This window comes from Ursus americanus, chromosome 7 (assembly GCF_024610735.1).
Source record: "Ursus americanus isolate L20-20 chromosome 7, mUrsAme1.1.p, whole genome shotgun sequence".
Classification (NCBI taxonomy): Eukaryota; Metazoa; Chordata; class Mammalia; order Carnivora; family Ursidae; genus Ursus; species Ursus americanus.
The window spans coordinates 11,438,333-11,462,431 of NC_142133.1; the positions used below are offsets into that span (position 1 = coordinate 11,438,333).

The window sequence follows — 24,099 nt, forward strand, 5'->3', positions numbered from 1 at the left end:
TCCTTCCCCATTTGTCCACAGGGATGGAATTTGGATGAAAGGAACAGGATTCTAGTCTAGCTGTGTTCCGGGACGGTGGGAAGCAGCCGCGTTTAAGCAGGAAGGAGGAACTGGGGCATCTATGGGGAAGAAGGTGGCCAGTGGGACGAGGGGAGACGAGGGGGCTCTGCTGGGGAGCAGAGGTACTCACTCCTCTGAGTTGTTGCAGGTGTTGGTGTTGTTTCTGGCCAGCGGCCAGCCACTGCAGGAAAGTAAAGAGAATGCAGCATGGGAATTTGAGCTCAGTTCCAACTGCTGGGGACCATTCCCCCGAAGTGATTATTCCGGTACCCCCCTCCCCTGTCCCCTGGGCCTTTCCACACAGCTCGAAGCATCCGGAACAAACATTTTCTTGTGACTGGTTAGATCTAGTAAAGCCTTGTTTGAAGAGAGGAAGAAGATATGGCTAAACTGAGTCTTCTGAATAAACGAGAGTTGCTATGTGAATGCCACCCAATCCTGGCCTCACGTTCCACTCAATTTCATTCCGTTTAACCATGTGCCCGGCAGTGTGCCGGGAGCTACCAGGGGCACAGACAGGAAGCCGAGGCGCACCTGCCCTCCGGGTGCACGCGGGTGAAGCGCGTTGAGCGCCTTCCGAATGCACATGCGCAGCAGCCGCAGCAACTCCCCTCCTCTGCGCGGGGGCCCGGCTCTCAGAAGGCGCCCTCCCCCCACCTTGAAAATGCAATCGCAGCAGCTGCTTCCGACTTGCGGGCAAAAAATAGACCGTGGGCAGAACTGTCTCAGTTTTGAGTCTATCCTGCCTTGGGCCCTTGTCCCCACATTAATCTTAACACTTCCGGGCCTGCCATCCCTGGTCTATGCGAGAATTGGGTAGAGCGCGGAGGCTGGTTTTGCACCCAACTGCACGTTTATTTAAAGCCGAATCGCACAGTCCTTCTTGGTGTGAAAGGCATTATCTCCTAGTGCTCAATTGCTATTACGCGCGTTATTTTGACACAGCTAGTTTAAGAATGCCGGCGTGGCCTCACAGCTGCCTGTCTGTCATCACCATAGACCATTCCAGAAGATGGTCAGGACCAAAGCCAGTGGCCAGTGATACTCCTGCCTGGCTCTCAGGGCGCCTCTTCTCTTCTATGATTTGGCTGAACATCGAGCCAAATGTCATTCTGGTACTTCTGTTCACCCCTGCTCAAGTCTCCCTCTCACCATCCAGGATGTGGCTCTAACTGCTTGTTTGGGGGAGAGGTTCTGATCATCAGAAAGTCCCCCAAGGAATTTCCCAACCCCTGTGAAATTGGGAGAGAAAGTGTAGCTCCCTGCGATGCAGTGGCCTGTATTTACATCTCTTTGTCTGGGGTCTCTTATAAGAGGCCAAGCCAACAGAATAACCAAGACCTGTCTTTGCATACATTCTGCTTTGCCAATGAGATTCGCCTGGAAAATCCAAAGTCTTCCTCCCCCAGGAAGCCTCCCTGATTGATCAGCCACCATCCTGAACCATCGCATGCACCTACCCACTCTGAACCTTGGTGAGTGACCAGGCATCCGAGGTACAGTCGGGACCTGGCCCTGATGGGGTCCTAGATCAACCCACTGCTCATCTGGTCACATTGGGAAGTGGACAAGGAGGCCAGTGTTCATCTTCATTAGGCTAAGGTTGTAGAGAAGATAACTTCATCGTGTTAGCAAAGGAAGTCTCTGCGTGCCCACCAGGAACTGAACCAGTCTGGCTGGCTTGGTAGCAAACCTCTCTCCCCTCCTCCTCCTCCTCCTCCTCTATGTTCTCTTCTTCCTTATCTGCCATCCCTCCTTTCTTTCTGGCTCAGTAGCCAACAACACGCAGGCCTCACAGTCACGGAGCTCCCTCTCTGTCTAGGATGCCTGGCCCTGGGACTTTGGGATGGCCCTGCACACGTCCCCACCAGCACCCAGGCCCACTGCAGTCCCTTCCCAAGCCCTGGTGAAAAAGTGAGCCCGAGAATGCCAGGCCTTTGCATCTCAGCAAGCAATTCTCATGCCTTTCCCAGCAGGCAGACTAAATGTGGCTCTCCTAGAGTGGTTGCTAGCAAGAAATTTCCTTGAACTCTCATATTTTATCTTAAATATGCTTGTACAGCTTGCAATCTACTGCAGAATCTATAATAACCTCTAACACGAACATACACACAGGGAGGCAAAGCGGAAGCACCAGGAAGATCCGTCCTGCTTCCTCTGAGGCTGCATGACCTTCCCTCCCCAGGGGCCCTTGGATGCCTGTTTGAGCCCCTCGCACCTGAGCCCTTCTTCTGCTCATTTGACAGAAAAACTCAAAGGACTTTCTCTAGCAATTATATAGGGACCATCTGTTCTGCAACAACAGTGCTTGTGTTCACCTTTACAGCTTATAAATCTTGGCATTACCTAGAGAATTCAGCCAAAAGGTCTAAGCCCCCTTCTTCAGAATGCAGATTCTGAGCAAGAGGCCTCCTGTTTGAGAGGCTTAGAGGCGACCAGCCTCCCCCTCCGTATCTCACCTCTCCTCCTCTCCAACTCCTCAGAGTGTCCTAAAGAGACCTGCTGCTGCTCCGTGTCACTGGATCCAATCTGTGGTGGCCCAGTGGTCTCCCTGCTGAGCACAGGCTGGGGAGACTTCCCAAGAACAAGAGAGGAGGGGAGGCAGCAGCTCTGTGTGTGGGGTGTGAGGGTGGGGGGTGTAAGTCAGCACCTGCAGATTTCTCTCAAATGTCTGCACCAGCCACGGCCCCCAGTCAGGTGGTGGGCCATGCATGAAGATGCTCGGGGCCTTTATTCTGCCGACCCTTCTCCTACCAAAAAGCAAACACTCTCCCCATGCCCCACCCTACCCCCACCTATGCTCCCCACCCCCCATGGTTCTTATCCTGATCTGGGATATGGATGGCTCCTCTCGAACATTCTGACCAACCTTCAGACTTTATTGTATGTAAACCTATGCATAAAATTGTGGGTACCATTTAGGTACTCCCAAGGCTTATGGAATAAAGCCCCTGGTTTTTAGTAAGGTGGGTCACGGTGCAATTTAGGATGAGGGTCCTTTGATGGAGACAGATGGGTGAGGCCAGCATCCCCAGATGCATCTGAGAGTACCAATTCCAGGGGGCACTGGTGGGAACTCTGTGCATGGTCAAAGGAGGCTGGGGACTCTGGTTGAGGGTTCACTCCTGCAGTCCTTCTTGGACTCGGGGGTGGTGACTGTTGGAGCATGCAGTACTTCCCCACCCCAGACACCTCCTTCAAGGTCCAGGTCGCAAGGCTGGTGCTCCAGGCCACCCACACAGGGGATCTAAGCCGCAGGCACAAAGCAGTGTGTCCTGCTCCACTCCCGCCTGGTGCGGGCGGCTCATCCCTTCCTTACCTTCTGCCTCCATCTGGTGGCTCCTGGCTGCCCGCATTTGGTTGGGCATTGCTTTCTCGGCTGCACACCTCCTTGAGCTCACCTCCGCGGAAACGCTCCAGGAAGGAGTCTGTTCTCTGGGCCTCATGGTGTAAGTGCCTGGTGGCCCATGCTCGCAGTGAGATGAACAGGCGAGACATCCTAGAAGGACATGGACAGGGAGCCAGTGCAGAGACGAAGGAGATGGAAAGCCCTCTTTCCCAGGGCTGCGGCGGAAGCAGAGATGAGTGGCAGGACATGGGTCCCGGAGATCCTGGGTTCAGGTGTGCTTCTCCACTCTGCCGGGGTCTTACTCCCTTCTCCTCCATCACCTGCAGTCTGAGGCAGAGCTTTCTAGATAAGGGACATTGTTTTCATTCTAACTTTGTCCTTTTAATACTTGGACTCTGCCAAAGGCATGATCGTTCAAATGGGGGCATTAGCAGCTTTTCTGCCTATTATTCCTTTCGTAGGGCTCTTTGTTATGACCGGTAAGCATAGGAATAGGAAAAAAGTCCAATTTGAAAATGGTGATAAAATTTAGAACAAGGTTTAAAGGAGCAAATACTCAGATACAACTTAGATTTTTTTCCCTAACCCTTGTCTTATTGTTTGTTATGCAAACTCTTGTTTCTTCCCCAGGCTGGTGCGTAAGTTCCCTTGCAAGTTGCTCTGGCCTGTCTCCCGGAGCCAGGGCCGCGAGCACCTGAGACCAGTCACACCACATCCTCAGAGCCCGCCTCAGCTCCAGCTTTCCGTGAGAAGCCTTCCCCATCTCTTCCAGAGGGGAATGAGAAGAGAGCCTGACCTCTGGGTGTCCTGACTTGGCACCTACAGCGCATGCCACTGTTCTCGATCAAAAAAATTCTGAGCAACCTAGAACAAGGTCCTGAGCTGTCACCTGCCTTGACCCTAATCACACACTTGGGAACTTTGCCTCAGAGAATAAGTTAAAGCAAGAAGACATTCCACGCACAGGGATGTTGACAGCCACTGCGGCAGACAGACGTGGAGGTGCCCACCCAGCCCAGCCTCTCTGCTCTGGACATTCCTCCCGCCCCCATCCTCCCGCTGTGGAGGGGCTGGAACCCAGGTCACGCTCCCCACTCCAGCTTCAGCCGACAGGCCTGGGAATGGACAAGACACCCACAGAGTCACTCGAGCCTCTGAACTAAAAACCACTCCAAGATGGGGTTGGGTGTTTCAACTCAAGATCATATAACAAAGGCCATTTTCAGCTGTGCCTGCCGATGTGTGAACAGAGAAAGCCAGAAACAGAGGAGACATGCAGAAAAAAACAAAAGTCAGAAAGATCATGACACTCCAGGAGAAAAAGAGAGGAAGAGGGCAGGTGCCTCCCCTACTTCCCTCTCATGAGCCCCATTGGCTCCCTTCCCATGAGGTGCTCTGTCTGAGCTTGTGCCGGCCTCCTGCCTCAGCCCTCCCCCAGGCCTTTCAATATGAGCTGGTGTGACGGTGTCCTCTGCCTTGCAATCACTGAGCCTCAAGACAGCATTTTATTAGCAAGACAAAAACACTGGAAATCATGGAAATGCCCAGCTACGAGGGGCTAATGAAAGAAATATTCCTCCACAATGAGAAATACGAAGAATAACTAGAGGAATTAATTTTTGCAATAATCTTAAGCAAAAACTGTAGAACACGTGACTATAAAACTACAGCATTGGTAAAAGAAAAAAAAAATTGGTGGAAGGAAATAACAAGCCCCATGTTTGCTGAGCACCTGTCGTGAGTCAGCACTTGGTTCTGATGCCGGCCTCACGTTGTTCCACGCGTCTCCAGATGAGATCTGGAAAGGTAAGATGACTTCTTCAAGGTGGCACAGCTCTCGGAGCCCGAGTGCAGATACCGGCTCAGAGCCTGGATAATCTTGCAAATCCTTTTGCAAGGACGGGAGCTATGAAGTCTAGACATGCACCCAAGAGGACCTGCCAGAGGCTGTCGCCGACACTGCCCCTAGGGCCATCTGAGTGCCACCGAGGTCCACCAGTGCTCTCCTGAGGCTGGCTGGTCTTGTTTTCAATTCTTTTGGGAACCCTTCCTGGTTGGCTTTTTCCTAAATTCTTCCAGACTCGGGCAAGTACTTCAATATCATTTTCTATGAAAGCAATTTCAGATAACAGCAGTTTGTCTTAGGTTTTTCTCGGCTTGGAACGCTTGACCTGAGACAGTATTACTCAGGGATAGATTTCTGACTGCTCTTCTCCTGCCCCTTTTCTTCTCCAAATCTTCAACTCCACCTCCACCACCGCCCCCTGCCCCCATCTCTTCCTGAGACTCATCTACCTTCCTCCTGCCTCGGTCTCCCTCTTCCCAAGGTGAGCACTGAGCCTGGTCGGTTACCTGGCGGGCCCCTGGCTGGTGTAGGAGCTTTGCCTGGACTCCGCCAGTCCTCTGGTCTCCATGGCGATCTCCTGCTGCAGTTCTGACGACGTCTCCTCGCTCGGCGAGTGGACCCTAGGAAATCAAATATGCAGCAGGCTAAATTGATTTCAAGCTCATCTCCTCCTGGACACACTCAGGGATGAGCTGGCCAGATGTCCTGCTTAATGAAGAAAGCCGCCGGCCCCGGTCTTCACTCTGTCAGTCCGTGCTCCAGCAGGATCCAGCAGATCCCAGCTTTTAGGCTCGACGTGGCCTTTCCTTTACAGCAAGCCTGACTGCGGAAGGTAGCCTGTCCAGCCACTGCCCGTGGAGTTAAGGGGGGCAGGCCCACAGCACACGGTCCTCATCTGAGCTCCTGGCGGGGGTGTCCCAGGACCTGCCATCAGGAGCCGCCGCAGCTGCTTCTATGCAGTGATTCCAGAACAAGAATTTTGGTTCAAACACATCTCTGTATACTGAAATCCTATCTGCTAAGGCCAGACGTGTGTACGCCACAGTCACACTATCTGGGCAGGTATTTTGTGCTCGGCCAGCAGCCTTCCCAGGAGCCCATTCGGTATTTGATTAAAAGGGGTGTCCTAGAATATCGGAGGGAGTTGGCCTAGCCCTCCACGTGCTTTTGTACAGTGCTTTCGCATGACAATTCATTTCTCCTGGGCCCTTTTGTCAAACCCTAACCTCTGTCCCCTGCAGTGGGAGACTGGGCAAGTGACCTCACCTGTCTAGTTCACGGTGAAAAGCAGGGGCACACATAGGACAGGGGCCCACAGCTCAATGCGAGCACCAGTCACATCAGCAGAGCCTTGGTGTTTGTGGAACTGCCCGGAATCAGACCAATGTGTTCGGGCATATTTTGCTTTCGTTCCCTGTCTTTTAAAATCTCCTAGGGCTGAAAATTTGATCAGCTTGATTAAAAGCCATCCAGGCATTGGCCTCTAGGGATTTGCACTTCATTCTATGAGTCTTGAAGAGCCCAGGCAGGACAAATTAATTCCATCACGTGACCTATTCCAACCTAATCAGCCTTCTTAACAAGGTGGCAACACAGTTGAGGAAGTAAGCAATAATTAATGTCAGGAGAAGGCTCTCTCTCTCCTTGGTGAGGGATTAGAAGGCAGAGTCCTGAATCCCAGCCGCAGATCTGCTGACTCCTCTTTCCACAACCTCCTTGCCATCTCCAGCCGCAGGGCGCTCACGACCGTCCCATGGCCCGGCCGGGCCATCTCTGTAGTGGGTTCTTCCCTCCCTCAGTTTCCTCAGGCCAAGGCTCCGTTTTGTGCTGGAACTACACAGAGGCGGGCCACTTCATCTTCTCTTCATGTAGATGGGACACAAAGGGACAGCTCTCACACCTGCGCCACATCTGTGTCTGCAGGCTGGAAGCCCCCAGCTCACCCAGCCACGCCCGACCAGGTTCAAGGCTCTTCCCCGTCACGGTCATGCTCCTGTGAGCAGGTTCCTGCATTCCTGCCTGGCTGGGCAAGGAGACTGAGACCACTCTGCTGTGACTGGACCCCAAGCCAGAGGTCACTGTAGGTTTGTGACCTTGTGTGCGTTTGGTGTTACCATCACCAACTACCATCAGCTCAACCCAAAGTCCTGTAACACAGGCTGCTGCTAAGCCAGAAGGTCCTATCTTGTGCATGTACAATTGATTTGTTGGAAGTAAGTTCTGGACCTTTCCATTTATCTGAGCCACTTGATGTTTTGGGACCCTTGGTATGCAGTGGTGCCATGCTAACCTTTCCTCCCAACTCCATCTTGTTCACATGCAATACACAAACCACAGGCCATTTACCGAGAGTTTACTATATGCCAGGCACATAGATCTTATCATTTAATCCACAAAACCATCCAATAAGACAGAAAACTGAGGTTCAGAGACGTTGAATAACTTCCCCAAGATCATCCGGCCGAGTGGCAAAGCTGAGGTTTGAACGTCATTCCATCCCACGTCAAAGTCTACTCTCATCATCCACTCTGTCTGCTCTCTGTATTTTCATATATGGCACTGATTAAAGCAAAAGTTTACTAGGACATGGCTGAGGACTGAGCCCTGTGGCATGCCACTAGAGACACGGCTCTGGTCCACCTGGCTATACTGTGTGGGCATGGTTCTTTATTTTCAAACCATCTACTTGAATTCTCCCTCTCTACCCCTAAAAGACCACTGATGTTTCATCCTGCGACACATGAAAAACCCTGACAGAAGTCTCCCTGCAGTTAGGAAGCTCTGATCCCCTTGCCTTTCTAATAATCAGCATACTAAGAATGTGGAATGCACATTCCAAGGCCCCCGGGGCAGTTCCCAGAGGAGGGAGAGTGGGGCAAGTGAGTGAGTCCACATCTCTAGTCCCTGGATCCTAGCAGCTGGCATGTGGTGGGGTGAGGGGAGCAGCAACCAACAGCTGGGCTGCAGCTCCGTCACGGCATGTGTGCCCGGAAGATCCGGAGGCAATCCCAAGGGTGAAGGTGTTCTGTCCCCACCAGCACTTCCTTAGGGAGATCTGGGCACCAAGAAGTCGGCCCAGCATTTCTGCCCAGTCTGCTTTCTGTTAATTACGTGAGGGCACATCCTGAGAACAGATTTATCTGCATTAGTAGCAAAGGAATCAATGCCATCAGAGCTGATGAGGATGTGAGGACAAAATGCCCCCCAGATTCCAAAGCAGGCCTGCTCCTGGCAGCGGTGAGGGCTCCCATGTGGGGGCTGGACCTAGGACACTTGCTTGAAGGGTAGGCGGCAGAGTGGGGAGCCAGGAGGCATGGGTTCGAATCCCTAACCCTAACATCTATTAGCTAGGTACGTGACCCGAAGTTTCGTAGTCTTCAAAAAGGAAGTAAAGGAAAAGCTGGTGATTTTATACCAACTTAAGTATTGTTCAAACAGCCAAGTCCAGAAAATGCACATTTCACTATGAAGAATAGGGAAAGTCTTCTAGGAAGTAAGTTCAAGGGACCCAAGGGGGCCTATTCTTTTTGACCCATCTCCCCACTTGTTTTTTTTTTTTTTTTTTTTTTGATGCTTGAAATTCTCTGATGTCTTCTAGCTCCCGAGTCTTGTTCAACATGTGGGGGTATTTAAATAGTCAACCCAGTTAGTTATTCCTCAGAGAAACTGATTTTACCAAGCAGATGGAAGAGGAGATGGGAAGAGAGAAGAGCCAGATGCCTGAGGTAACACTTTGAGTCCCCAAGGACCCACAGGTACTGAGAAAAGGGGAGCCACTCTGGCAACCAGTGGAAGAATGGGGATCCAGAACCTCCCAGAGGAATATAGAGGCAAGAGAGACCGGGGGCCAGGCCTCGTCCTGCCAGGAGCTGGCAGAGGGGTCTAGGACCAGGACAACCCGGAAGCTGCCCCCCGCTTGCCAGCTCCGACTGTAGGTGGCAGGACAGTGATGACGCCTTTGCAGGAAGGAGCTCTGTGAAGTTGGCAATTAGCAAGAACAAGGGCAGCCATCACAACCCAACGATGTGACTGTTTTCGAAAGAGAAGGTAATTTTCAACTTGCGATGCACATCTTCTAAGTTTTCTTATAAAGAGGAAGTTTGTGTCTGTGAGGTGAAGGTTTCCCCTCCCACTGGGAGAAGACAGGGGTGCTCATCAGAACTGCAACTTGTCGTCAGCTTTGCACTTTGCAGAGCACCTGGTGTCTTCCTCTGGTGACTTTGGAGATGAAAGAGTAAACAAACCTTTGAGAGCAAGGGTGGCGAAGATGATACCTTGTTTTTCTTTTCCTCCTCTCCAGCTCTGAGGAACTTGAATGACCCACCCGCACTGTCTTTGGCCGCAGGTGACCAGGGAACTTGTCTTCAGTCTGGGGAAGCAGGCTGAAAATGGTGTTCTTTGGTGATAATTGCTTTGGGCTCTGCTCGGAGAGCAGCACAAAGAAGGCTTCTCTTTGGTAGGACACAAACCCCTATGCCCCAAAGCTTGCCTAAAATAGCTACACCAGGAGATTGATCTGAGATTTGAGGTGCACTCAGTCCTCATGGTAATTCTCTGTCGCAGATTCTGAAGTCTTTCCCTACTGCATTATCTTTTCAAATATGCCAGACCGCTCTTAAATAATCAAGTCAACTAAACAGATCTAAATAGCAAAGAAAAATTCAAGCCATTTTTATTTCTGGTATTTCCAGCATTTTGACTTTTTTGTGCAAATGAAATCTTTTCATCCATCCTTATGGTTTGTCACTAGGAAAGTGATCCCAATAATTTAAAAAAGGAGAAACAGAGGGGCATGTGGGTGGCACAGCGGTTAAGCGTCTGCCTTCGGCTCAGGGCGTGATCCCGGCGTTACGGGATCGAGCCCCACATCAGGCTCCTCTGCTATGAGCCTGCTTCTTCCTCTCCCACTCCCCCTGCTTGTGTTACCTCTCTCACTGGCTGTCTCTATCTCTGTTGAATAAATAAATAAAATCTTAAAAAAAAAAAAAGGAGAAACAGAAACCTGGCTCTCCAATTTGGTGAAAGATTTGGGGACAGGGATGTCTCAGGGGATGGGGACATGATAGCTCCTCCCTCCTAGGGGCATTCAGCAAAGGGTCACAGTGACACACAGGTTTCCAGCACAGTTTCTTGATATCATTGAGGACAAAGAATGATTAATATTTAAGGACAAACACAACTATTTCTCGCACATGCTTTCTAAAAAAATTTGAATTTTGTTTTTTATTATTTTTTAAAAGTTTATTTAAGTAATCTCTACACCCAACATGGGGCTTGAACTCATGACCCTGAGATCAAGAGTCGCATGCTCTACCAAGTGAACTTCCAAGTGCCCCCCAAAGAATTTGTTTTATTATTATTTTTATTATTATTATTATTTTATAATAATCTTTTACTATGTTATGTTAGTCACCATACAGTATATCCTTAGTTTTTGATGCAATGTTCCATGATTCATTAGTTGTGTATAACACCCAGTGCACCATGCAATACGTGCCCTCCTTAATACCCATCGCTGGCCTACCCCAGTCTCCCACCCCCCTGGATTTGAGTTTTAAAGCAAGGATCTATGATTTGTTCAAACACTGTTTCCTTCCCTAAAATAGTGATTTGAAACTTTAAAATTTTTATGTGTACGTGCCAAAGTCCCTGTTCAAATGAATTTCTAGGGAAAACTAGTTTATATTTAGACAGATGTTAGGCTGTGCTGGGAAGCAGAGGAGGGGCCTGGACCTGGTCTCTGGCCCAAGGCTCTTCCATCCCCCAGCCTGAACACACATGCTCAATCCTTGGTATCGCCAAGGAACCCATTCTAGAAACTTCCATCTGTTAACTCAGTCCTGCCTCCATAAGATAAAGCAAACATCTGTCTCATGAAGAAAGCATTCTTTTTCTCTCTCCTTTTAAAACCTCCATAGTGTCTCCATGGGATTTTGTATTAATCTGTCAATAAGCTTTTACCACGGGAGTGGTTGGGCAACACCCCAAGTGAGACTCAGTGAGACCAGACTAGTGGTCAGGCTGAGAAAGCATGACTTGGTCACAGGCAGGAAATGGCCAAATCCAGATGTCAGGACAGCTGGAGCTGAGTTCAGAGGAGGAGAAGTCTTCCAGCCTGGAACATGAGGGAAGGCCCACAGGAGGGGGACTCATTTCCAAGACTGACAGTGGGCACTGACTGAACACTTTCTACACAGCTGGGACTGTGCTGAGAGCTTTCACCTGTTTTAACCTCACTACGGCCCTCCGAGGTCAGTACTAGTCCACTATGCAGATGAGGAAGGAGCAGCCTGGAGAAGTTGCACAACTTTTCAGAGCTGGTCAGTTGCAGAGCCAATGCTCAAATTCAGCCAGCCTGACCCTGAGCCTGTTTGTTATCACGCTGCTCCAGGGATGGGGGATAGGAGGGAGAGTGAAGGGCTTTTTCCTATCCATGAAGATGGTAAATAGCATTGTTGAAGGGCATCGATTCAGAGCCTCTATGTGGCTGTCCAACCCTCCTAGTGTGCATAAACCCAGTGTGAGCCCACAGAGAGTCTCTTGGGAGCCAGAGGCCCATCGCTGGGGTCCATGTGGCTTAAATTGAGCTAGCAACTTAAATAAATTGAGCTAGCAATTTATTTCACAAAGGGTCATCTTCCAGGAGACCCTGTGAGCTCTCTTGAATAGCCCACACCTCAGGCTGGGATTGTAGGCCACTGGCTGAGGTAGAGTCAGGACAAATCAGGCAGAGCTGGACCATGGTGGTGTCTGGTCAAGCAGGCATTCTGGGCAGGAGCCCCAGCCCATCAATGGGGCCTGCCTTTTCTCGAGTATCTAACCATAAAGAGACAGACTAAGTCCCTGTTGTTCTCAGCCCCAGGGAGTCTGGAAGTTCCATGAGATGCTCTGATGCTGTCCCACTCAAGACAAAAACAAGCAATGGGGGAAAGTTCCATTTTGCTTCAAATTCTTCTTGATCCTAACAGCTTCTGTCCTTCTCCCATTGGGCCCAAGGTCTCAGGAGCCCAGTGCTGCCCAGGGAGCTTCATTTTACTGCTGTGCCCCATGTGTGGACCTATTCTCCCCTCCACCCCTATCTTCTTTGAACACCCTGCCCCAAGAGGTTTATTAGCACAGATGTGAAAAAGAAGCTATTCATGCATACCAAAGCCTTAATAGCAGATTTCTGTCCTAAGATTGTTCTTTTTTTTTTCTTTTAAATTAGGGGCAATGACTTAACTTAAAGGAATAAGTCCCCAGTGGTGGGACACAGGTATCGACAGTAGTCCAGTTAGGAGGGAGAAATTTGAGCAGAATGAGAATTTCTGATGGCCCTGAGTCATATGAAAAATTCCTGGGGCTCTAGCACCATGTTAAAATGATTGGAGGCAATAAATATCTGTTGGGATGCTTTGAGATATTCCTCCCTTTGCCTGAATCCCCAAAGGTGGGGTCCTAGGACTACATAAATTTGTCGTGACAGAGACACAATCTCTTTGGAAATTGTTGTCCATCACTCATGAGCAGGGTTAGCTAAGGAGTGGGACCAAGAATCTAGACAGAAAAAACAAACAAACAAATGTGCATCTGAAAGAAGAGGTGATCTACATTAGTAACTGAGGAGAAATGGTGGATGAGGGCCCAGTACCAGGGATGTGAGCACTGAGGGACTATCATTGCACTTAATGATCATTGGATAATATGAAGTTACCATGGGAGTGAGAAGTTTTCATGGGAGGGGGAAGTTTTCAGTGTTATATATATAGGACAACAATAACATAAATACAGGAAATAAAGTTTCTCATGGTTCAACTCAATCAACTGTTTGAGAATTTAAGAAACATAAAAATGTAAGTCCATTTGCACCAAACAGGTACACTCCCACTTCCTCACCATTGTGCCAGGAGTTTGGAAAAGAAGCTGCTCCATTTTGCAGTTGGAGAAATTGAGGCATGGAGAAATTAAGTGGGTTTTCCCCAGTCTACTAGTAAACTACGAACAGGGCTAGAAGTAGGACTCAAGGCCCAGATTTCCTTATGGCTGCCTGTGCGGGGATGTCATTGATGGGGCACTGGCAAGGCACAGCCCACTCCCTGCAGACCATGAGCACAGCATGAATCCTGACCTTCCACTGGAAGCGAGAGACAGGGTATCTGATTTGTACTACATTCCTAGCGCCCAGGACAATGGCTGATGCACAGAGTCCAGTAAATGTCTGAGGTGTACATGGGAAAGTAAGGAAGTTTGGAGAAGTTTTTACTGTAAAATTTAATTTGCTGCATTTGAATCTTCATTTTGTTACCTTTTAGGAATTACATAACATTTTGAGCCTCCTTTTCCACCTCTCTAAAATGAGAATAAAAATCTACTTCAGTGGGTTGTGAAGCTTAAGTGAGATGAAATAAGTGAAGTCAGAAGGAGCACTGTGAAGAGCCAGCACCCTCCAACCTGTGGTTGGCCACAGGCTAAGGCACTGTTTACCCCACAGCCTAGATAGCTATGGAAGCAACTCATTTTATGGGCATAAAATGGAAAGTCCATCTTACCTGCTGAGGCCATTTTCAACGTGGTCTAGATCTCTGTCCGTGGTCCTTACCGCAGGGTGGGAGAATTGCGTGTTAATCTTGGCCATCTTCTTGCTTTGTCACGTTCAGCCCCAAGGTGTTTGCTGAAACGTGAACACAAAGCAGATCACATCAGGACGGGGAAGCAGCTACACACCCAACTCGTTGTAGGTAAGGGCTCTTTCCCTGGGCAAGCCCTGGCACACATATCCTCTTCCATTTCTCCCATAGTTCCAGCTATGCTGTGTTTTAGTTGGGTATCTTTGGGTTTTTCTTCCCAGCCTGAAGCACAAGCAAGGTCTTGCACTGCTTTGTGAATGCTGCCATGCCAAAGAGCTGCTCAAAGTTAAATGCTGATCTAGCCAACGAAGTTGGTACTTGATATAAGAAAGCTAAAATCCTCATGATTCTGTGGAATGATATGATGTTCCTCTTGACTCTGGTTTTCTCACTTACTTATTTTTATTTTATAATTTTGCACATGTTTTAGTAGCTCTCCCAAATCCCATTTTAAAACAAAGCATAAAAAAAACAATACTTGACATTCATAAAAACCTTTCCAATGTGTTGTTATACTCAAAACACATGCCATCCCATTTAATTTTCATAATAATGTCATCAGATATTTACAATTTTTATCCCCACTTAAAGATGACTAAATTAAGACTCAGAGACGTTAAGTATCTTGTTCAAGCAAAGAGATAGGTAAAACCTGTTGATGGCATGATCCTAGGGCTAGAAATCAGACAGTGAATACTCTCCCTTCAGCAAACATTGGAAGGTGCCCCCAAGACTGATGAGGAAAGAAAGCTGATGTGAGCACAGAGGCTATTTCAAATGGTAGGTGGGTTATGTGTACTCCTGACTTAGGCCCCTGACAGGTAGGACAGGGGAAAATGTGTGTGATTAAAGGGAAATGTTAGTTTAAGATAAGTCAGAAGATCTTGTTTTCCCAATTGTTCATAAACATCATAATAGTTGTCTTTTTTAAAAAATTAAAAATCAGGATCCAAACCAGGTCCACATATTCTGATGGGCTGACTGGCATTTTTTAATCTAAAGTGTTTTTTTTTTTTTAAGATTGATTTATTTTAGAGGGAGAGAGATGCTCATGTGTGCGGGTTTGGGGGAAGGGGGAAGGGGGAAGGGTGCAGAGGGAGAGAATCTTCAACAGTTCCCCCCATCCCAATCTGAGCATACAGCCCAGTGGTGCGGGGCTTGATCTCACAACGCATGAGATCATGACCTGAGCCAAAACCAAGAGTCAGACACTTAACTGACTGAGCCTCCCAGGTGCCCCTAATCTAAGGTTTTTGCTGCGTTTCTCTTCTTTCTCTTTGTGGAAGAAACATAATTGTACTCCAGAGTTTACTATAGTATGGATTTTTGCCAATTCCAAATCAACAATGTTTTCTGTAAATTGGCTGTTGTACTCAGAGGTGTGGTCAAACTGGGGTTCAATTTTTTTTCAAGAATATTTCTTTGGGTGATTTTAGCACCCACTGATGATCATTGCCTGGACCTATCATTTCATTACGAGTTGCAAATTGGTGATATTCTATCATTTCTTCTCTACCAATTAGCTGATATAGTCTTAAATAAAATTTTACTTATTATTTGGCTCTTCAGTGGTACTATTCATACAGGAAAGGCAAGATAAACAATTCTTTCCTCTTATTTACCAGTTTTTAAGTCTTGACATCCTAAGTGATTCCCCAACTGCCCTATGAATTTTCACATTTCCTAGCCCAGACAAATTCTGGGAGAACTCACAAATGAGATCATGAAATTACAGTCAATGATCCTGAGGCAGCTGTTGAAAATGAAACCTGCCATCCAGCCAGGGCCCCCTGAGTGCGAGGCCCTTGCATATCCACTACTCATTAATCCTCAGGAGCCCCAAGAGGTAATAGTGACGCTGGTTTTGCAGGCTTGGGTCTGTCTGACCCTGAAGTCCACGTAGTGGTTTGTTTTGTTTATCACACCCACTGTAGAAGATTAGAAATGCAGAAATATAATTTTAATTTTCAAGCACAGGAAGAAGATGTATCCTGCCAACTACCAGGGTGACCTTGAAGTGGATCCTAGGCGTGAGTCTAAGAATGGTTTGTGAGCATGTCTCAAATGAATGTGAGTTTTCTAGGGCTTGACTGGGGAACTAACAACATATCGTTTCAGACAATTTCCGTTTTCTTTACGGCAGTACTAAATCCAGAATGTTTTCTCCCCCTGCCCCCCACCCCCAAACACACTTATTGACTCCTTCCACATCCCAGACATGGTGCCTGGCTCCAAAGATTATGAAGATGAAGAAGACAGTTCTCTGTCTTTGAAAGCACAAAAGTGCTTGGGGGAAACAGGAATGGAAATGGGGGGGGGGTGTGGGTAGGATACAGAGGTGTAGAAATAGAGGTCGAAGCATGGTGGGGAGCAATGTGGAAGGGGGGAGGCACTAATTCTGCCTCAGGGACCACAGAGGTCTGAGGAGGCTTCTCAGGTGAGTGGTGATCACAGTATTTATTCGACATTATTCAACATTTACTGTGTGTTAGCCATTGTGCTATGCACCTTTAAGGATTTTATTGTGATTTCTGTGCTCTGGTGCATATTTTAACTTTCTCCATCACTCTTGCCTTGGACACCTAAGGAGGCCAGGAATCTAATACAGCTCATCTGCACTCCAGTGTTTCTCATACTTTTCTCATTCCTTTGTTAACTCCAAAAGACTTGAAGGCAAGAACTGTTTCTTTTACTTAAAAAATATCTTATCCTCCTAAACACCAGTGTATATACACATGGTGGGTAATAAAAAGCAGGTGGCATAAATGGAGGAGGGACAGGTGAGTAATTGCAACAATGACACTAATAGTAACAACTGTATGTTTACTGAGCATTTACTCTCTGCCTGGTACTGTTCTAATCATTTTAAATGTGTATTAACTCATTTGATTCTCACAATGCTCCATGAAGGAGTCACACTGAACATTTCTATCTTACTTAAAAATGGGTGGAACTTTATAAGGGAGAGAGCAAGCAGGCAACAAAGGAGGTCAAAACATGTAAAGCTCTTTCTTCTTAACTAAAATGTGCTTCTGAAGAAAAAAATCTTGGTCCCTACTTATGATGACTAGCTCTTTATACTAAAAAAATATTGTCCATGCTCTGTCTTTTTCTATTATGGCTTAAATGTGAAAACCAGTCCTGGTTCAATTTGTGTCATTTGAAACATTATCATTTTCCAATCCCTAAATGTAGCTGAGACAATAAAGAGGTGTCAAGAGCCCAAGATGAGTACTCTTCTGACCCACTGGAGGATTTTCTGAATTATCATTGTCTTTGGTTATGATTCCTAGGAGCCAGTGGCTGGCAGGTCCCATTAGTGAAGCACAGAGTCTAGATACAAAACCATGCCAAAAAGACTGAAACCCCAATCAGAAGAGAGCCCCACAGTCTGACGGACAGGCACACCGGGTGCAGACCTTTATTTTCTCCAGCTGAAACAGATCAATTTTACCATTTAGGATCTACAATATTCTCAGAAGTAATATCTCTCTGGGTTTCATCCATTTCGGTTCCCTACAACTCAACTTTCTCAGCATCACTCTGGGCAAAAGTACTCAGCAAATTCTCAGTAAATGTGAGGCTGGGCAGCCTTGCTTTGTCAAACTAAACTCCAAAGATAAGCCAATAACTCTCTTATGGCCTACATGCCTTGGAACTTTTTCTAAAGCACACTTCAAATTGTCTCTCCCTTCTTCCCCTATCCCATCTGGAAACTGCAGGATGAAAGGAAGCTATCCAATACTAAGCCACTTAATCACTCTGAGACCTGTGAACCAGCCCACAGAACAAACACTTGAAACAGAACAGACATTACTATAGGCGATGATGAAGGCTGTGTTTTCAAGCATTCCTAGGTTTATATAGGGGGAAGACACTAGTAAAATACCTTTTGTTTGAGGCAAATGGCATTGGAAAGACAATATAGGTGGTCAAGGGCACTGTACTGAGAGAAAGGAAAGCTGGATTCTCTTAGCTCAGCCTCCAATTTGGGCAAGTAACCTTGCATTTTGGTTTCTTCATCCAATGGTGGACATGGACTTATTGCAAATGAAATCTTTCACAGAAACTCAACAAATAAAACATTTACTTGTAGCATTTTATTTAAGTGTATTTGAAAACACTTATAAAGACAGTTAGTGGGTATTTACCTCCTCCCTAAAGTGGAAATACTAATTCAAAAAGATCTGTGCACCTCTATGATCACTGCAGCATTATTTACAATAGCTAAGATACAAAAACAACTTAAGTGTCCACCAATAGATACTCAACAATTAAAAAAGAGAGGGAGAGATCTTGCCATTTGTGACAACATGAATGGACCTAGAGGGTATTATGCTAAATTAAATAAGACAGAGACAAATATCATATGATTTAACTTATACGTGGAATCAAAAACAAACAAAAAAACCCCATAAAGAAACCCAGAAATACAGAGAAAAACTGATGATTGTGGTGGGGGGCAAAAATGGGTGAAGGGGAGTGGGAGATACAGGCTTCCAGTAATGGAATGAATAAGTCATGGGGATAAAAGGTAAAGCATAGGGAATATAGTCAATGGTACTGTAATAGCATAGTATGGTGACAGATGGTATTACATTTGTGGTGAGTATAGCACAATGTATAAAGTCATCAAATCACTATGTTGCACACCTGAAACTAATGTAACATTGTGTATCAACTATACTTCAATTAAAAAAATCAGTGGAATAGAAATTAATTTTGACCATGGTGTCCAGTATATTAAAATTTGGAGAAAAATACATCAAAAAACCTTAGAATGTATACAGAACACCTTAGGGAACTCTGTGGAACAAAGTTGAAAACCAAGGCTCGGTTGGTTATTAAAGGTCTTTCCATTCCAAGAGTTTCATGATGGAAAAAACCGTAGAGTGCAAATATTGTGCCTGACAGTCCTCTCATAGTTTGTGTGTGAATGTGATCTTACTAGAAGAAATAAAATAAAATAAAAATATTCCAGAGCTTCAAAAACAGAAAGGAAAAATCTATATAATGTTAAAATTTTCTGGGCATGGTACAATACAAATAAAAACAACTTGAGGGGTGCCTGAGTGGCTCAGTCAGTTAAGCATCTGCCTTTGGCTCGTGTCATGGTCCCAGGGTCCTGGGATCAAGCCCTACACTGGGCTTCAGCTGCACCTTGGTCTCCCTGCTCAGTGCAGGTTGCTTCTCCCTCTCCTTCTGCCCCTCTCCCCCACTTGTTCTCTCTCCCTTGCACTCTCTCTCTCAAGTAAATAAATAAAATTAAAAAAAAAACAATTTGAGTATCAGAACTTACATGAGAGGACACTTTGAAAATTACATTATGACACCTAGATCCTTCCCAAGAATGCAAACTTGATTTAACATCCAAAATCAGTCAATGTAATACACCATATTAATTAAATGGCAAAAGCCATATGATGAATGCAATAGACTTGAGAAAATCATATGACAAAATCCAACATATTTTCAGGATAAAAACAATCAACAAAATAAGAACAGAAATTCCTTAAACTGATAAAGGGCATCTATGACAAAACCACAGCTAATATCATACTTAATGGTGAAAGACTGAACGCTTTCCCCTAAAATCAGGAACAAGACAAAGATATTCACTCTTATCACCACCATGCAACATTGTACTACTAGCCAGGGCAATTAGATTAGAAAAACAAAAGCATCCAGATTGGAAAAGAAAAAGTAAAACTATCTCTATTTGCAGATGACATGATCTAGAACACAGGAAATCTTAAGGAATCCATTAAAAAACTATTAGAATTAATAAATGAGTTTAGTGGTATGGTAGGATACAAGATCAGCTTACAGAAATCAATCATATTTCTATACACTAGCAGTGAATATAGGAAAATGAAATTAAGAAAACAATCCCATTTTTAACAGCAGCAAAAGAGAATTAAACACCTAGGAAATTTAACCAAGGAAACTGAAGTTTTGTACACTGAAAACTGTAAGACATTGTTGAAAGAAATTGAAGATACAAACAAGTGGAGAGATATTTACTGCTCATAGATTGGGAGGATTAATATTACTAATATGGCAATACTCTTCAAATTATCTACAGATTCAATGCAATCCTTACCAAAATCCCTGCTGGAATTTTTGCAGAAATTGACAAGACGATACTAAATTTACATGGAAATTCAAGGAACCCCAAATAGCCAAAACAATCTTGAAATCTTGAAAAACAAGGACAAAGTTGGAGAACTCACACTTTCTGATTTCAAAATCTTATTACAAATTTCCAGTAATCAGGATGGTGTGCTACTTAAGGATAGGTATATAGATTAATGGAATAGAATTCAGAGTCCAGAAATAAACTCCCACCTTTATGATCAATTAATTTTTGACAAGGATAACAAGATAATTTAATGGAAGAAAGAACAGTCTTCTCAACAAATGTTACTAGGAAAACTGAATATCCACAGGCAAAATATTATACACCATATACAAACAGGAACTCAAAATGGATCACAGACTTACAAGTAAGGGCTAAAATTATAGGATTCCTAGAAGAAAACACAGGAGTAAACCTTTACGGCCTTAGGTTAGGCAATGGTTTCTTAGATATGACACCAAAAACAAATTAAAAAAGAAAAAAATAGATTACTTCATGAAAATAAAAAATCTCTGCATCAAAGAACACCAAGAAAGTAAAAAGTCAACCCACAGAATGGGAGAAAATATTTTTAAATCATACATTGGTACAGGTCTTGTACCCAGAATATATAAAATTACAACTCAATAATGAAAAGACAGCCCAATTAAATAATGGGCAGAGGATTTGAGTAGACATGTCTCTGAAGAAGATACATAAATAGTCAACAAGCATGTGAATATAAGCATATTTAGTCATGGGGAAATGCAAATCAAAATCCTGATGAAATACCACTGCATACCAACTACAATGGCTATAATAAAAATACAGATAATAACAAGCATTGGCCAAGGATATGGAGAAGCAGGAAACCTCACACACTACTGGTAGGAGTGTACATGATGCTCCCATGTTGGAAGACAGTCAGGCAGCTCCTCAAAATGCTAAACGTAGTTGTCATATGACCCAGCAATTTTGCTCTTGAGTATATACATAAGAGAAAAGGAAACATACATCTACGTAACAACTTGTACATGAATACGCATAGCAGTATTATTTTTAATAGCCAAAAAGTGGAAACAACCTACATGTCCATCAGCTGATAACCGGATAAACAAAATGTGGTGTATCTACATAGTGGAATGTGATTTGGCAATGGAAATGCGTAAAATACTGACTCGTGCTACTGCATGGATGAACCTTGAAAACATCATGCTAAGTAGAAGACACAGGATGCAAAAAGCCACATGTTGTATGATTCCATTTACATAAAATGTCCGGAATAGGCAAATCCATTGAGAGAGAAAGTGGATTAGTGGTTGCTGGGGGAAAGGGATCGTGTGGGGGGAGGTGGCCAGAAAAAAAAATGACTGCTAATACCTACAGGGTTTCTTTCAGTGGTACTGAAAGTTTTAAAATTATGTTGTGGTGATGACTGCACCACTGTGAATATTACTAAAAAGTGCTGAATTGTATACTAGATGTATAATAGATGACTTTTATGGCTGTGAATTATGTCTAAGGAAGTCAAGTTAAATCTAATATCAAAACTTCTTTATTTTTTTAATTTAAATTCAATTACCCAACATATAGTACATCATTAGTTTCAGATGTAGAGTTCAGTAATTGATCAGTTGCATATAACACCCGGTGCTCATCACATCACACGCTCCCCTTAATGTCCACCACCCAGTTACCCCATCCCCCATCCCCCTTTCCTCCAGCAACCCTCCGTTTGTTTCCTATAGTTAAGAGTCTGTTATGGTGTTTTTCTCTCTCTGATTTCTTCCCAGTTTTCCCTCCCTTCCCCTCTGACCCTCTGTTTTCTTTAATTCCACATATGAGTGAAACTATATGATTTTTGGCTTTCTCTGATTGACTTATTTCTCTCAACATAATACCCTCCAGTTCCATCCATGTTTTTGCAAATGGTAAGATTTCATCCTTTCTAATGGCTGAGTAATATTCCATTGTATATATGAACCACATCTTCTTTATCCATTCCTATGTCGATGGACATCTGGGCTCTTTCCATAGTTTGGCTATTGTGAACATTGCTGCTATAAACATTGGGGTGCAGGTGTCCCTTCAGATCACAACATCTTTATCTTTGGGGTAAATACCTAGTAAGTGCAATTACTGGGTCGTAGGGTAGCTCTATTTTTACCTTCTTGAGGAACCTCCATACTGTTTTCCAGAGTGGCTGTGCCAGCTTGCATTCCCACCAAAACTTCTTTTAAAATGCAAAACTAACAGTATCTGCTACAAGAAACTCACAAAATATAAGTGTAATAAAGGAGAGAAATATCAAAATAGCACATTAATAATGAGTTTGATCACATTTTTGAGGGCTTGCACTATGCCAGGCACTGCTCTACAGCTTTTCACAAGTCAGAACTCATTTAATCCTCACAATAACCCTATGAGGTAAGTTCTTATCCCTGTTTCAAGACACACATTTCACACTGCCAGTGCTATCGCAGGCAATTTCGTTGTAGGGCTTGCAAAGTTAATACCCCGCCACTTAAGAAACAAGGCCAATTTCTGGGACCAGTAGGTATTCAAAGCTGCCTCCGTCTGTCCAGTAAAAGTCCAAAAGGGCAGCTCAGGTCTTAGACCACGAGGGTGTGTCCAGTTGTGCTCAGACTGAGTTTCCAGGTAATGAGGGGAAATGGAGGTCAGAATTTGTGTTCTCTCTTTTCTGTGGAGTGGAGGATAGGCAAACCCAGGAATGTCCCCACACCAAGATAGAGAGGAGTCCAAGATAAGGTTGTTGTGTCTGTTTTCCCAAGCAAACCTCTGAATGGCTGTGAGGTAGAGTTCTCTTCCGAACTTTATGCATTTTTATAGCACAAGCAGAGGAAAGTTTGCATATGCCAGCTGCAGATTTTCAATTCCTGTCTGAGAAAAAAATTAACATTGTTCCTAAGAACAGGAAGAGATTTGGGGTGAAAGAGAAAGCGCTGAAATTGTAACAAGATTATCAATTATGTTACTCAACCACCAGACAGAGACCTATCTCATGCCTAGAAAGTGTCTTAGTCTTCTGCAGAGATGACTCAGAATTAATGGGACTCTGGTTTCCTCTGCTCTAAGTGTACTCGATTTCTAAGGGACTGCTTTGCAATAAGATTCAGCTGCTCAGGTTGAGATTCCAAGAGATTGAAATGGCTTTCCAGATGTTGCTAGAGCTGGAGAACCCAGATCTCTGAAGCCAGCCCTATAGATGCTCTCCTCAGAATTCCATCCCCCCCAACACACGCGCACACACACACACACACACACACACACACACACACACACACACACGATCAACAAGGATGGGCAAGGAACCTCCCTTCCTTCCCCAAGCCAAGGGCATGTTTTACCTAGCCTAGGTGCAGGCACAGGGGTAGTGTTCTTTTTTTAAAATTAATTTTGGGAATGTGATTGTAGAAGTAATTCACTGTCCTTATGAAAAGTAATAAGATGTTCATATCTAACTTTGAGCACTTGGTGCGTCAGGTGCTGTGCTCAGGAATTCACTCCAATTACTTCACTTACTCCTCCCAACAACCCACTGAAGGAGGTATTATAACTATTACTTCCAATTTACACATGAAGAAACTGAGACTCAGAATGGTTGAATAACTTGTTCAAAGTCACCCGGTGGCAGAACTAGAAAACAAAAGCCTGTTTGAGTTTAGCCCCTACATGGCATTGTTATGATGCAAGAGGGAATGTGTGAAGTCTTGCAAAGGAGAGCAAACGAAGTGCTGTGGGGACTAGATGAGGTCCAGGGTGCAATGCGTGAGGATGCAGTACAGGCAGGGAAGAGCATCACTGGTACTAAACTACCCAGAATGGCAGCACCCCAACTCCTCGCAGATATGCTCTTCCTCCCTGGAGCCCTGTCTTTGTTAACACCATGAACACCCAGGCCAGCTGTTCACCCAGGATGAGCCTCTACTCCTACTTCTCCCTCACTTGCCCAGATCCCAAATCCCCAAGTCCCCTTAGTTGCACTGCCAACTATCTGTCCCCTCTTTCCCTTCCATCATTCATTCATTAATTCAGAAATGGAGTGAGGGTGGGGGTCCTGGCCTCCCTTCCCAGTATTTTTGAAATAATGGCCTCACCT

General features: G+C 45.3%; 1 protein-coding gene across 1 annotated transcript in view; it reads right to left on the reverse strand.

The window, feature by feature from the left end:
- Positions 1-24,099, reverse strand: part of CNGA3 (cyclic nucleotide gated channel subunit alpha 3) — a 43,155-nt gene that overhangs the window by 15,716 nt on the left and 3,340 nt on the right. Inside the window, exons 2-4 of the mRNA XM_087863334.1 lie at positions 13,784-13,905; positions 5,762-5,875; positions 3,380-3,559 (exon numbers count right to left, since the gene is read on the reverse strand). Of these exons, the coding sequence (XP_087719460.1) occupies positions 3,380-3,559; positions 5,762-5,875; positions 13,784-13,869 (380 nt within the window). The 5' untranslated portion in view covers positions 13,870-13,905. The remainder of the gene's footprint in view (positions 1-3,379; positions 3,560-5,761; positions 5,876-13,783; positions 13,906-24,099) is intronic.